The following is a 12,817-nucleotide window of genomic DNA, read 5'->3' as shown; positions in this document are numbered from 1 at the left end:
TTTATTTTTGAGAAGCAACCTTCATTCATTTCACAATTCCTTGCACTAAAATCTGGTCACTTCACACAGCTTTTACAACCAACCATTACTTTCATCTCTGCTCTCTAAACCAGAGCTTGAGGCAGCAGCAGTAAGGGGGAAAAACTAAAAGGATACTATTTATTATCACAAAATCTAAATCTAATTCTGTAGGTGGAAAAACCTGCAATACAAATTCCAATATTTAACACCCAGCAAAGCATTCATGCATTCAGCAGGTGACTCGTCTAACCATAAAATAAATTAAGAGGGAGAGGAGGGAGAATCAAAATCTTTTCCTCTTTACTCGTGATATGTCGTCAAAACTATCATCACTCCAAACCTGTCCACCACCATGCCTGAAGTTATCTTCCTGCTCATCCATGTTTCTTGTTCTTCTAGGTGGCGGCACATTTCCTGGCCGCCCCTTAATTCTTCTGTCGAAGTCTCTTTCCCTCATGGCGTTGCCTCTTTCATGAAAGTCCGAGTCTTCAGAACAGAATCTATAATGTCTAGGCCCCTCCTCAGCATTAAGGTGAAAGTTCTCATTAACATTACCATTGTAAGGTGGCCTGAAAGAACGATCAGGTCCTCGTCTCTCACCAAACCTCCTCCTCTCCTCACCATTTCCTTCATTGTTAAGCTCAAGTATCCTACCAGAATGCATAGGACCCCCAAAGAAGTCGTCATCATTGTCTGCACGATCGCGGGGATCCACAACATCAAATCTCCGGTTCCTAACTAAAATCCGGCCAGACGGACTCCTGTTGGACATGACAGACCTCGGATGACCATGATCTCTTGCAGAATCAATGTCCCTAATGTCATTAGAAGGTCTCGACATGTAGGATGGGGAACCATGCCTACGCACCACTCTCTCACCAAAAACAGGGCGCTCAGGGGACCTCATCCTGTCAACCCTGTATAATGGAGATCTTCTGTGGCCTAATTCTGGATGCCCACCAAACCCATCCGGGGATCTTCTTCTAGGAGACCTCCTCCTTGGAGAAGACCATGGACCAGGTGAGCGACTCCTTGATCTGATGGGAGACTTGGAACGCATCCGTGGAAGACCCCTTCTCTGCATTGAAGAGAAGTTCCTATTCCCTCTAGTAAACCGACCATCCAGTCCATCAAACGGTTGCGGACGTGTGAACATAGAATCTATAGTGTCATCAGGGAAACCTCTCATAAATTTCTCACTGTGCCTCATGCCAACCATCTCTGAACCATCACCTCCAATGCACCTACTTGGACTAATGTTTCTTGGTATTCTATGACCCATTTGGATGCCATCTCTTCCTCCAGGAGAGCGCCTCCTTGGCGGAATATATGAACCATCATTCAATGGTTTTCTTCCCATCCGACCATGACCAACATACGAGCCATCAGGAGCAACATTATTGAACTCCATATCACTATCGGCAATAGCAGATGCATATTTTCTGGGGCCACGGAACTGACCTGGACCATTGTAGAACTCACCAGAAAATTCCCGGTCAGATTCCCAATCCCCACGGAGTGTGTCCATTCGATTATTAACCCTTCCTCTACCGCGCACAAAATTCATTCTAGAATTTCTAGGGGATATATCTTGGTGTCTTTCTCTAGAGAATTTGCGAGGTGCATCAATATAAACATCATCTCTGAAATATCAAAACAGGAATAAAGGAGGGAAAAATAAGACTTTAAAGGAAAAGAACAAACTCGACCAATAAAAGACATACACATGAGAATAAAATGCATACCTTACTCGTGGTAGCTTGTCACCATCCAGGGTGTCGGATAATACATCTCTACCTCCCCGTGATGGCAATGACCTTCCTGACATAGACCTAGTTTTACTAGGGGATGAAGAGCTAGCAGCTCGGGAGAGATCTATGATTCTTCCTTGGTTACCACCATTATTAACATCTTTGCCTGCATCATCAGCATTTGCAAACACTTCCATCTTTGGCAAATCTAAGTCAATTTGTCTAACAGTGTCAGCTGTCTTTACAACCTCATTGGCACACTGAACAGCTTCTTCCCCATTGTTTGCAGTACCTTGGAAGGAGCATAATTCCATCTCCACAGTTTTAGATGCATTTTGCCTATCTGAAAGATCTAGCGGTTTCGTTTGCAAAAGGTTAACCAGTTGCTTCCCATCAGAGGCAATATTTGGCTTTTCATTATCCACCGACTCTTGCATGCACACAATTTTATCAACGACCTTAGCTGACCTCTCAAGCATTTCAATGTCCACCCCATCTTCACCAACCTTTACCTCACCATGGGTTACAGCTGTCTTGTCATCCTCCACAGCATGAGATAAGGTAGGACAATCACCAATCACACCCCCTTCCTCCATCTGTCTATTTCCAAAATTATTAGAGTCAGGATGTTCTACTTCTCTTACCTCGCATATGGTGTCTTGGGCAGTGGATTGCTGCAGAGGTTCTCGGACCTCACCATCTTCATAATCATCATCTTCAGCGTACTGTTCAGTATCAACAGGAACATTCACAGCACGGTTGTCATCAGAATCATAATCAGAACCGTAAGGATCATCCTCCATCATATCGGTTGATAAGGTTATCTTTTCTTCATCACTTACACAACTATCACCCCTGTCTCGTGGATGGGGTGTAGGCTCATTCATGAGTTTCACTCTGCAACCATCACGATTATCAGCATTTTCTTCTTTGGTTATTAATGAATCCTTCGTGCTAGCATCAGTGTGTTCTGTACCATTATCAACTATAGGTTTCATATCTGTTTCTGAAGGAACCTGCACGGCAAAAGCACCAGGAGATACTTCCTGAACATTAACTTCAGTGGTAGAAGTACAATTTTCTTGGTGGCTAACTACATTTTCGGGGGTAGTCAACTGCGCTGAACAAGATTTCAAGTCTGCTGAGCAGACAGGTTTCATTGGAGGACAAACTGTCTCTGCAGGAACTTTTGCTGCCTCGGAAGTGACTGGCACTGGCACTGCCAGAGCTGAAGAACAAATATCTGACCCTTGAGACAACTCATTATCCAACCGATCTGTTTTACCCTCTGATGCCTTTGGTCTTTCATCATTACCATCATGACTGGGTTCAGGTTTAACAAGCTTCGGATCAACTAACATTGTATTGCCAACAGGCACAGACTTAGAAGACTCAACAATGGAATGCTGAACAATTTCTTGTTTAACGGAAACACTATCTAATGAACTGGCATTAGCTTCCTTTAAATTCCTTTTCAAGTTCTCATCAAATGGTTCTGATTTTACCGACCTAAAACTAGAAGCATTCACATCACCAGAAGCTATCAAACTTGACGAGCTCACAGTTGGAGTAGCATTGCTTGGATTTAATGTAACAGATACTCTAGAGAGCTCAGCAAATTTTGAAGGATAAGTTGTAAGACAGAGATCCCGTGGGAGGACCAATTTATGCTGTCCATACGGACCAGAAGAAATAATTAAAGACTTCCTTTGACTCTCTTCAAGTGTTTGCTTTACAGACTCAACACCTGTTGGTAGCACCATTTCAGTTGAGCACATGAATTGTTTTTCATCAAGGGCACCACCAGAAGCTTTCATCCCATCAACAGAAGGTTTAACTGAACTTGCATCAGTCCCAGATTCTTCCCATGCATCCATTGTAGTATTCAGATCCCAGTTTGCCCTGTTGGAATGAACACGAGGTGTGTCACTGTTAATTTTAGCATCACTACTTGAATTTTGAGTAGTGTGTTCTTCCTTGCTTAGAGACAACTCCAATGAGACGGGTTCCACTTCCTCAATTTTACTGCTGTTGTGAATTTCAGAACTTCCAACGGCTGGAAACTCATGATCCTTTAACCTTAAAGATAAATGAGTACTATCCGGAACTATAGCATACTCTTGTTTACATATGTCTTGGACACTCTGTTTGCTCATATCTGCTCCAATGTTAAGTGCTAGACTTTGCTTTGCAGCCAACAAGAGTTCAGGATTTCCCTTAATCATCTGGGATCCCAATTTCTTATCAGAACCTTCATTAAGTTTCACCTTCTCTTTGCTATCCATGACATCCAAAGTACTTGATTGAGTTGCAATAGTCGGTTCCTCAAGTTTGGGCCTAAGGAGGCCAGAATCGGTTTGCACCTTCTTAGCATGAGTGAGATCAGTACTTGCTTTCTTGTCTTCAAAGACAATTCCATTAATATCAGATAATCCAGATGTACTGGTAGAAAGAGTTGAACCCTGTGATGTGCTTGAATGTTCCTTTCGCAAGATATCACTTTCTTCTGGAAACGAACCCTCTTCCAGAGGAGCTGACGAAGCTTGAACAGAAGGAAACCTCCTTTTCTTGATTGGTGCCCCTGCGGCGGTTGCGTTCGAAAGAGTAGATCCTTGGGAATTGCTCGAGTTTTCTTTTCGTTGCAAATCAGTTTCTTCAGTAAGAGAACATGGTTCTTCAGTCAGTGGCGATGAAGGCCGATTCAAAGGGAACCACCTCCTTTTCTTGATCGGTACACCTGCAGTTAAACCACTAAATTGCCCAGCAATGGATTTTACCCCAGTCTGTCAATAGAAGATCAAGTAATCAATATCCAAAATAGTACAAATTGGCAATGGTTCTCTAATCGTAGTTAGCTGTTAAATCAGAAAGGAAATAAACACCTCTTCATGTCCTGAAACAGGCATGATTCCAAAGTTTGCTTAAAAATCTCACAAGTCAAAAACCCTTCTTTCACTTCAGTTATTAATATTCAACAGAAATTCCTCAATGATATTATTGAAGTTGGCTAAAAAATATCCTGCACTGAATTAAGCATTCGTAGGCATATCTCTATCTTCCATAAAGCTTGTTCGCAAATATCCAAGTAAACTTAGTTCTATCCTTAGCCTCACTTCAACATCACACAAGATGTGGGAACCTGAAACACACAACATAAGTCTCCCATGTCAGAAACTAATTATCAAAGCCAAAAACACATAAATTTAACACCATAACTCCCTGGAATTTAATTCTATCAGATCCAAACCTAATTGGCCACATAATCAGAAAAAGCTTCCAGATCAGTCCCTATTATCACTTCAAGAATATTCCACACGCAAGAAGAGTAAGCAGAACACCAAAATGAGTAAAATATTAACCTAATAACCACCACCAAACCCGGCACAGAGTGGTCAACAAGACCAAAATTCACCAAATAAAGTCAACAATAGGGTTGGTAAACGATCTATCCCGCGGCATCAATAGTGCTCACCAAATCAACCAGAAAACTCCCAAAACATCATCAAACAATAAGGAACAAAACAAAGTCCGAAAAACTGATTTCACAATCGGTGTCGTATTCCAAGAACATAAATCACCCTAAGCATATAAGGGATGACCAGATCTAATCCAATAATCAAATAGGGGCAAAACACAATAAACGCCAAAAGCAAAGAGTAGTGTGAGGCTCGTGAAATTAGATACCCACAACCGCAGGCTACGGAGAAACCAAACCAATTGGAGGAGAAAAAACAGATCTTGACCCAGAATTTCAATAGAGCGCGATGAAAAATTCGAAGAAGAAGAAGACGAAGACGAAAAACAAGAAAAAGAGGGGAAATACCTGATAAGAAAGAAAAACAAGGTTGTTTTGTGAAATGGTAAATGAGAAAAGGAGGAGTGGGTTTTGGGGAATTTGGTTTCGGTCAAGTTCGCTCTGCAACTTCCTAGAAACGAAAGTGGGAACAAACGAAAGAGCTGAGAAAGAGGAAAAAAGGAATCTGAGTCTCTCTTTCTTTCTCTTTCTCTCTCTATCTTCTCTCTAATGAGTCGTAGAGAGAGAAAACTAGGGTTTGCTTTTTTGTGCTGATTTTATTGACTTTTTGATAACGGAAGCTTATCTTCGCTACTATATATTCTATTTCACCGACGTGACGGGCCAACTAATCTGCCGCCACGTGTCCTTTTCTTTGGCGTGGCGTCTGATCCACCATTCATTCCTTTTCTTTGAACCACAGCCGTTGGATCAAAAGGGACGACTTTCCTTCCGGTTCTTTTCCCCATTCACACTGGACTTCGTCGCCTTTCTCATATTTGCTTTCATTTTATATTATATATTGCAAAAAAATCAATTATTCTACCGTATCATATTTTTAAAAAAAATACAATTATTTAATATTTAATAAATCTTTGGTGTTAGTAAAGCGTTGTTGGTTTCCTTGTCATATTATCACTTTCGCATTTGGAAAAAAAAGATATTAATTTCTCTTTTGAATGTGGACCAAGTAAAATAGTATCCTACTATGTACTATCTATGGTGACAATGACTTATATATATTTGCAAAAGAGTAAACTATCATTTCTATCCATAAAAATTGAAAATGCTGATACATCTATTCATAAAAAAAGAAAATTATCATTTGTACTCATAAAACATAAATTTCATATAATAAAATTATCCAAACACTAAAAAATCACATAAAAATTCCAAATTACCCTTATCATCGTCATCATCCGCATTATTCACCCTTCCTTCTCTCATTCCGTGTCTCTTCCTCACCTGAGCCAAACTTTGAGTTCAAAGGCATCACCACCTTATTTCCTTCATCACTACCATCACCACCACCACCACTATACTTCCATTATCATCTTCTTCACATAAAGCAACAACAACAACAATAGAAAAAGCAAATTGTCTCAGACCACTGTACCACCACCGGCGACCACCAAGTTGTCGCCCCTTCACCCGATTTTCTCTCTTCTTCCTCTCTCTCGTCCCTTCTCATTCATGTTCCCTTCTCTGCTCCTCTGCATAACCACCACTACGGCACTCAACAATCGCTGGCGCCGTCAAGTCCCACCCAACCTCCACTCGCTGCCACCGCGTCCTTTCCCCCTTTCTTTCCTCCTCCATCCTTTCCCTCTCTCTTTCTTCTTCTTCCCTTTGCCTCACCTCCGCGAGCCTAGGACCACCGTCGCCTTCTGTTTTCGCTGCCTTTTGCAACCCTAGAGTCGCTGCCGCTGCCTGATCGCTACTGCTGCCCCAACCCGTTCCAACTAGCCCTCTATCTCTTGTTGACACAGAGCTCCGATCCAGCCCATGTCCAGTCTGCGATTTCACCCGCTCTTCCCCAATCTGCAAACCCAGAGACCACCAAACCTACATCACACAACCATTCGAAAAAAGTTGGAGAGAGAGAAGCAAATCACAAAAGGGAAGAGAGAGAAAGAGAGAGAGAGAGGAAGGAGTTGACAGAGTTGATAGACTCTGGCGGCGACGACGAGCTCAGAAAATGGAAGGAGAGAGAGATAGAGGATGGGGTTAGTGGTGGTGGTGGTGGTGGAGGAAAAAAGATGATGCAGATGATGATAAGGGTAATTTGGAATTTTTATGTGATTTTTTAGTGTTTGGATAATTTTGTTATATGAAATTCATATTTTATGAGTACAAATGGTAATTTCATTTTTTTATCAGTAGATGTGTCAGCGTCTTCAACTTTCGTGGGTAGATGTGAGTCTGAGTTGAGTTTAAATTCGGCTCATAAAACTTAAATTTATTTTATTAATAATTAAATTTATTTGTAAAATTTAAATTTAGTTCACTTAAAAAATTTAGGTACCAATTTAAATTCAAGAATTGGCTTAAATAATATAAATATAATTATAATTTATGTCATCTATTATGATTATATATAAGAATGTATGTGTATATTAAATACAAAATATATATTAGTATAATATTATTACTAAACTATATATAATCAAATTAGTTCACTAGTTGTTAATGAGTTATAGTTCAAATGACATAATTTTTTTATACTCACTTAAAAATTATAAGTTCGAGTCTCATTTTTTATTTTAAAAAAATCTTCTAAATACTGCTTTTTTTCGATCTTTCATGTGAGTGACATGAAGAAGAGGAGGGAACATTCATAAGAGAGAAAACACGAGAGAAAAAATATTTAATGATAAAAAATCTCACTTTATTCTCTAAAATAAAAATTTAAAATTTAGAAGATCCAAAGTCTCATAAAAATTGGACCAACTAAACTAACTATTATACATTTTAATGGAATTCAATTTAAAAGATCACTATAATAAAAAGTTAGAATCTCAAAAGTGAAATTGAATAATTCTATAAATTTCAAAAGCCATTATGAAAATTTATTCCTACAACTAAAGAGATATAAAGCTTCATGAATATAGATAAGAACTTATTCTTCGTTAGTATAAAAGAGTTTTTTTAACAAACACTTAATCTATATTTTTAGATGAATAAAAATAACTAACTTTTAATGCAATACTTAAAAGAAATATCTAAATGCATAATATAATTGAATAATCATATAATTTTTATATATAGTATCAATATATTAAAATTAAATAACAAATATTAAAAAATTAGTATTTTTTATTAATATTAGTTAATTTTTTTAATATCTTATTTTTATAATATACTATTAGGAATTAAGATTTACTTAGTATTTATATTTTAATATTTAGTATTTAGTATATAAAATATTGATCAAATATTAAAACGATAATAAATTTTATTGATTATTTAAGATTGCTCTTATTAAAATTTATATTCTTTCTACGGGCAGGCTAAGGAATAAATAATATGTGGTTTCATACTTGTTCCGGGGCTTACCTAGAACCGGACGGTGGTTGGGCTTGTTTGTGAGGTCCAAGCGCTGGAGGAGTGTGGTCTCTGACTTGGTTTACGTCTGGGAGCCGCCTCCGAGTTGTGTGTTCCAAGAGATGGGGGTGGTACCTGCAAAGACACTCCGATGCCTAAGTCAGCATGGGGATAAGCAGGTTTAAGTGTATTGGAACTTAAAGATACCTGAGGGGTGTCAGTGTATTTATAGTGGTGATCCAATAACCACCGTTGGAGTAGTGCCACCTTTTTAGGTGGATAACCGTCCCTTTATTTAGGGGATTGTTGAGATATGGCTTCTAGAAGTGGGTTGAGAGATTTTAGGGGCAGTTACTTATTTGAATAAGTGTTATCTGCCAGCTATCTCTTGAACCCGACTCCTTTGGAAAGAAGTCTGTGTTGAGTCCGACCTCTTCTAAAGAGGTCGGTGAATAACGAAGGCCAATCTTTGGATTGGGCCTTTTGGTGTATTTGGACCTGGGCCTTAGTGTTGGGCCAGTGTATTAACAGTGCCCCTACTCGAGTTCAATCTCTTTTTCTTAAGAGTTGGATTCGAGTATTTGAACTCGGGCTTGTAGGCTCTGTATAATTGGTTTTAGCACATCTTACTTAACCAAAGAATATTTCTTATCCTAGTTTCGTACAACTCGTTCAATTCGAGTTGTTTTGAGGATACATGACTTGTTTTAATACAAATCACCTTTTTGAAACTTATTCTGATTTCTTACGACTTGTTTTGATACAAATCGTTTATTTCAAAACTCGTAATTATTTTTTAGTATAACCTCATCTAGCTCATTCGATGCGAGTAGTTTTAAGGTCTTACGATTTGTTTCATTTCAAATCGTTTAATTAAAACGTGGCTATTTCTTGATCTAATTTCATACAACTCATTTAAATTTGAGCTGTTTTTTTTAGGACTTCACAACTTGTTTCAAGTACAAATTGTTTATTTTGAGTCATTTTAAAGTATCAGATCATTTTTATAACCATCGGACTTCGTTGCTTTATCCATTATGCCCCTGCTCGAGGTCGAGCTTTATAGAGTCGGACTCGAGCAATCAAGTAGAAAGGATTTTCGAATGAAGCCTTTTTTTGTTGAACTCATTCATTCTGAGTTTTCTAGATAACTTGTTTTTTATACAAGTCACTTTTTTGAAGCACAACTCGTTATATATCAAGTTGTTTTGCGCAATTTGTTTTAATACAAATTACTTAGATCATATGGTTATTTTTTACTTGATTTGTTCAACTCATGGGTTTGAGTTGTTTTAAATCATCAAGCCGTATTATAACCATTGGATACCAATTTGTACCTCGTCGCTTTATCCGAGCGACCATTGAAAAGATCAGCTCGTGATTTTTGCACTTTGTCGAGCATAAATTGGCGCCTTAGGTGAAGGGATTATATGCTTATTCCCTCCCCTTTCTAGTTTTTACAAGGTTGTCATCCTTGTGTGTGGTACAACTCGTTTTATCCAAGTTATTTTGGAGGATAGTTTTTACGTTTCGATTTTAGTCAAAAACGTTTACAATCCTTCCTTTTTAACTCGTTTCTATACGAGTCATTTGGTTGAAGTGATTTGTAGTGCCCCTACTCGAGCCCAATTTCTTTTTAAGAGTTGGGGTCGAGTATTTAACTCAGGACCGTAGCCGACCTGATAAGGAACCGACGTGATGTTTCAGAACTGACGTGTTTTTTAAAAATTCTCAACAGTCGCGTCTAATCAAACGTCGCGTCCGTTATGGATTTGTGTATTCATACGCGGGGATCAGTTACATTGGGAACGGTGCCTCTCTTTAAATGACGGCTTCCGTTTTTACCATTGTGCCCCCAACGTTTTTATAAATACTTTCCCTCTCTTTCCTTGCTTCGTTTCTGAAAACTTTCACACTTCCTCTCCTCTGTTCGGAAGAAGCTCTTGTTCGAAAGAATTCACCTTTCTCTGTTTGTTGTGCGCATGCTTTTCTGTTTTAGGTTTCGAAAAAACCTTTTTGATCTTTGTTTTGAAAAACCTTTTTCTTGGCTGACTGTCCCTTTCTTTAAGTTAAGTTTTCCTTAACAACTCGGGACAGCCTTTTGCCTTAGTGCTTTCAATAGGTTTCCTGATCTCTTTTTGGTATTCCTTATACTCAATTTTTGATTTATTGAGTTCTTCGTGACTTAGGCTACTTTTGCGATTCATTTTAATTTTACTCGGTTTCGCATTCCGACTTATGAGTCGGACTGCTCCCGAGTTTATCATGATCGACTTTTATAACCTCTTTACACCGACTTGTACCTCGTCGTTTTATCCTGACGACCATTTAGGTCGGTTCATGGGATTTTCACGCTTTGTCGAGCTTAAGTCGGCGCGTTTCGTAGAAAGAAAGAAAAACGAGAAGGAATTTATTAAGAGATAAAAGATCTTTATTTATTTGCGAAGGTATTTTTACTGCTACTAAGGGTTTTTCACTATCTATGATCCCTTAGTCTCTACTGTGATGCCTCGTTAAAAACCCCCCTTCAGAAAAAACCCTTTCCTTTTGGGAAAAAAATCATGAAGTTGGGAAAAGAGTATACCAGGGAGTAGAGTTCGCTTTAACCTTTTCCTAAGATCTCGGTAATCTTGTGGGGTCCTATCCTTTTTGTTGTCAGCTTTCATTAGCCCGAACTCAGTAGCCTGATATTTTTTCTTATCAAGATGAGGTTTTTTGCGGCGAATCTTGTAGCCATCCTTTGTCTCAAGAGCTCTTTCTTTATCTGAGTTTGCTCTCAGATTTCTGGAAGGGGTTCACGTTCTTCTTTCGTGCTGTAGCATCATTGTAGAATGTTGTCTTTGGTTAATAATTTTGGACTTGGCTCTCATAATAAGCCAGTGCCCCTACTCGAGGTCGAGCTTCATAAAGTCAGACTCGAGTATTCAGTCATGCCATTCTTAAATCTTACTATTTGTTGCTATGTGACTTTTACAAGTTATTTTGGACTCTCTTTTTGGGAGGTCGAATAACTTGTTTTATACTTGTTGTGTGTTAATCTAGTAAGGTCGGATACTTATCTCTTGGCTTGAGGAGGCATTCTTATAATAAATCACCATCCTTTTTCAATTTGTTTTAAACAAATTGTTGTGAGGTCAGGTTTACATCCTCTTCGTGTTGATGTTTGATTATGATCACACTGTCCTTAAGTTATTTGTGCAATTCGTTTTAGGTTTGCCCCTTGCCAGCTTGATTTAGTACAAGTGGCTTAATGAGGTCGGACCACGATTTGCATTTATAACTTTTTACACCACTTTGGATCTCGTCACTTCAGGTCAGAAAAAGTGTGCATTAGGGGGTAAGGTGTGCTTTTCTAGCTGTAGTATCCCTTTTGTTGTAGACATGGCACAATTTAGGCAGATTGTTTTCGAGTAAGTCGAGTATGTTGTAGTAGTTCTTTTTCAAGTTTTAAGTGACTTTGTTGGGATCTCTTTATTTTGGTGTTGGCTTTTCTTCGTCCGATTTTGGCCCGATGTCATTTTGGATCAAGACGAGGTTGTCGGTTGAGAAATTTCTTCATATGACCTTCTCATGGCCATTTATGCTTGGGATCTGGTTCTCGAAGTCGTACCTCAAGAAAGAGGTCGGACTTTTCTTTGTAAGCTCTAAGCCTATCCGACCTTATTGTAAAGTCGGACCTTTAAAAGAGGTCGGATTTTCCTTTATAAATTCAGAGATTTTGACCTCATTGTGGTCTGACCTTTAAAAGAGGTCGGAATTTCTCCATAAGCTCTAAAAGAAGTCGAATTTTTATTTGTAGACCTGAATCCTCAGAAGAGGTCAAATTATCTTCATAAGTTTGGATTATTAAAAGAGGTCGGATTTTTCTTTCTAAGCTTGGAAAGAGGTCGGACTTTCTTTCTAAGCTTGGAGATTTTCGACCTCTTTGTAGACTCTGATCTTTAAAAGAAGTCGGAATCTCTTTCTGATATTTTTCGAGGTTTTCAACCTCATTGTAGAGTTGATCATGAAAGAGGTTGGATTTTTTACAGACTCCAAAAAGAGGTCGGATTTTTCCCTTGTCGGCTCTAAAGAGGTCGGATTCTTCTGAGCAAATGAGGTTTTAGACCTCATTTGTAGAGTCTAACCTTTAAAAGAGGTCGGACTTTCTTTGTGGGATCTAAGAGAAGTCGGATTTTTCTTTATTAGTCTGAAGGTTTTTGATCTT

At 38.7% G+C, this 12,817-nt stretch overlaps 1 protein-coding gene across 2 annotated transcripts; it reads right to left on the bottom strand.

Annotated features, from left to right (window-relative positions):
• Positions 1 to 5,860, bottom strand: LOC112779653 (uncharacterized). 2 transcript variants are annotated; one of them, XM_025823990.3, is made up of 4 exons: positions 5,596 to 5,860; positions 4,655 to 4,911; positions 1,767 to 4,555; positions 1 to 1,664 (listed from the first exon to the last, which is right to left on the bottom strand). In XM_025823990.3, exons 2-4 carry the CDS (start codon positions 4,676 to 4,678, stop codon positions 305 to 307), a joined length of 4,173 nt encoding a protein of 1,390 aa, XP_025679775.1. In that variant the 5' UTR covers positions 4,679 to 4,911; positions 5,596 to 5,860; the 3' UTR covers positions 1 to 304. The 2 variants fall into 2 exon arrangements, with proteins under 2 accessions (XP_025679775.1, XP_025679776.1); XM_025823991.3 differs by having other exon boundaries at positions 5,457 to 5,859.
• Between the last annotated feature and the right edge of the window lie 6,957 nt (positions 5,861 to 12,817).

Source organism: Arachis hypogaea, chromosome 19 (assembly GCF_003086295.3).
Source record: "Arachis hypogaea cultivar Tifrunner chromosome 19, arahy.Tifrunner.gnm2.J5K5, whole genome shotgun sequence".
NCBI classification, from domain to species: Eukaryota; Viridiplantae; Streptophyta; class Magnoliopsida; order Fabales; family Fabaceae; genus Arachis; species Arachis hypogaea.
This window is presented reverse-complemented; position numbering and strand designations above follow the sequence as displayed.

Bases quoted from the DNA above. Each gene is read 5' to 3' on its own strand.
- LOC112779653 (XM_025823990.3), bottom strand. From the start codon at position 4,678: ATGCCTGTTTCAGGACATGAAGAG. The intron at 4,556-4,654 runs GTGTTTATTTCC...TTCTATTGACAG, and splicing joins CTGTTTCAGGACATGAAGAG to ACTGGGGTAAAATCCATTGC. The intron at 1,665-1,766 runs GTATGCATTTTA...TTGATATTTCAG, and splicing joins GACAAGCTACCACGAGTAAG to AGATGATGTTTATATTGATG.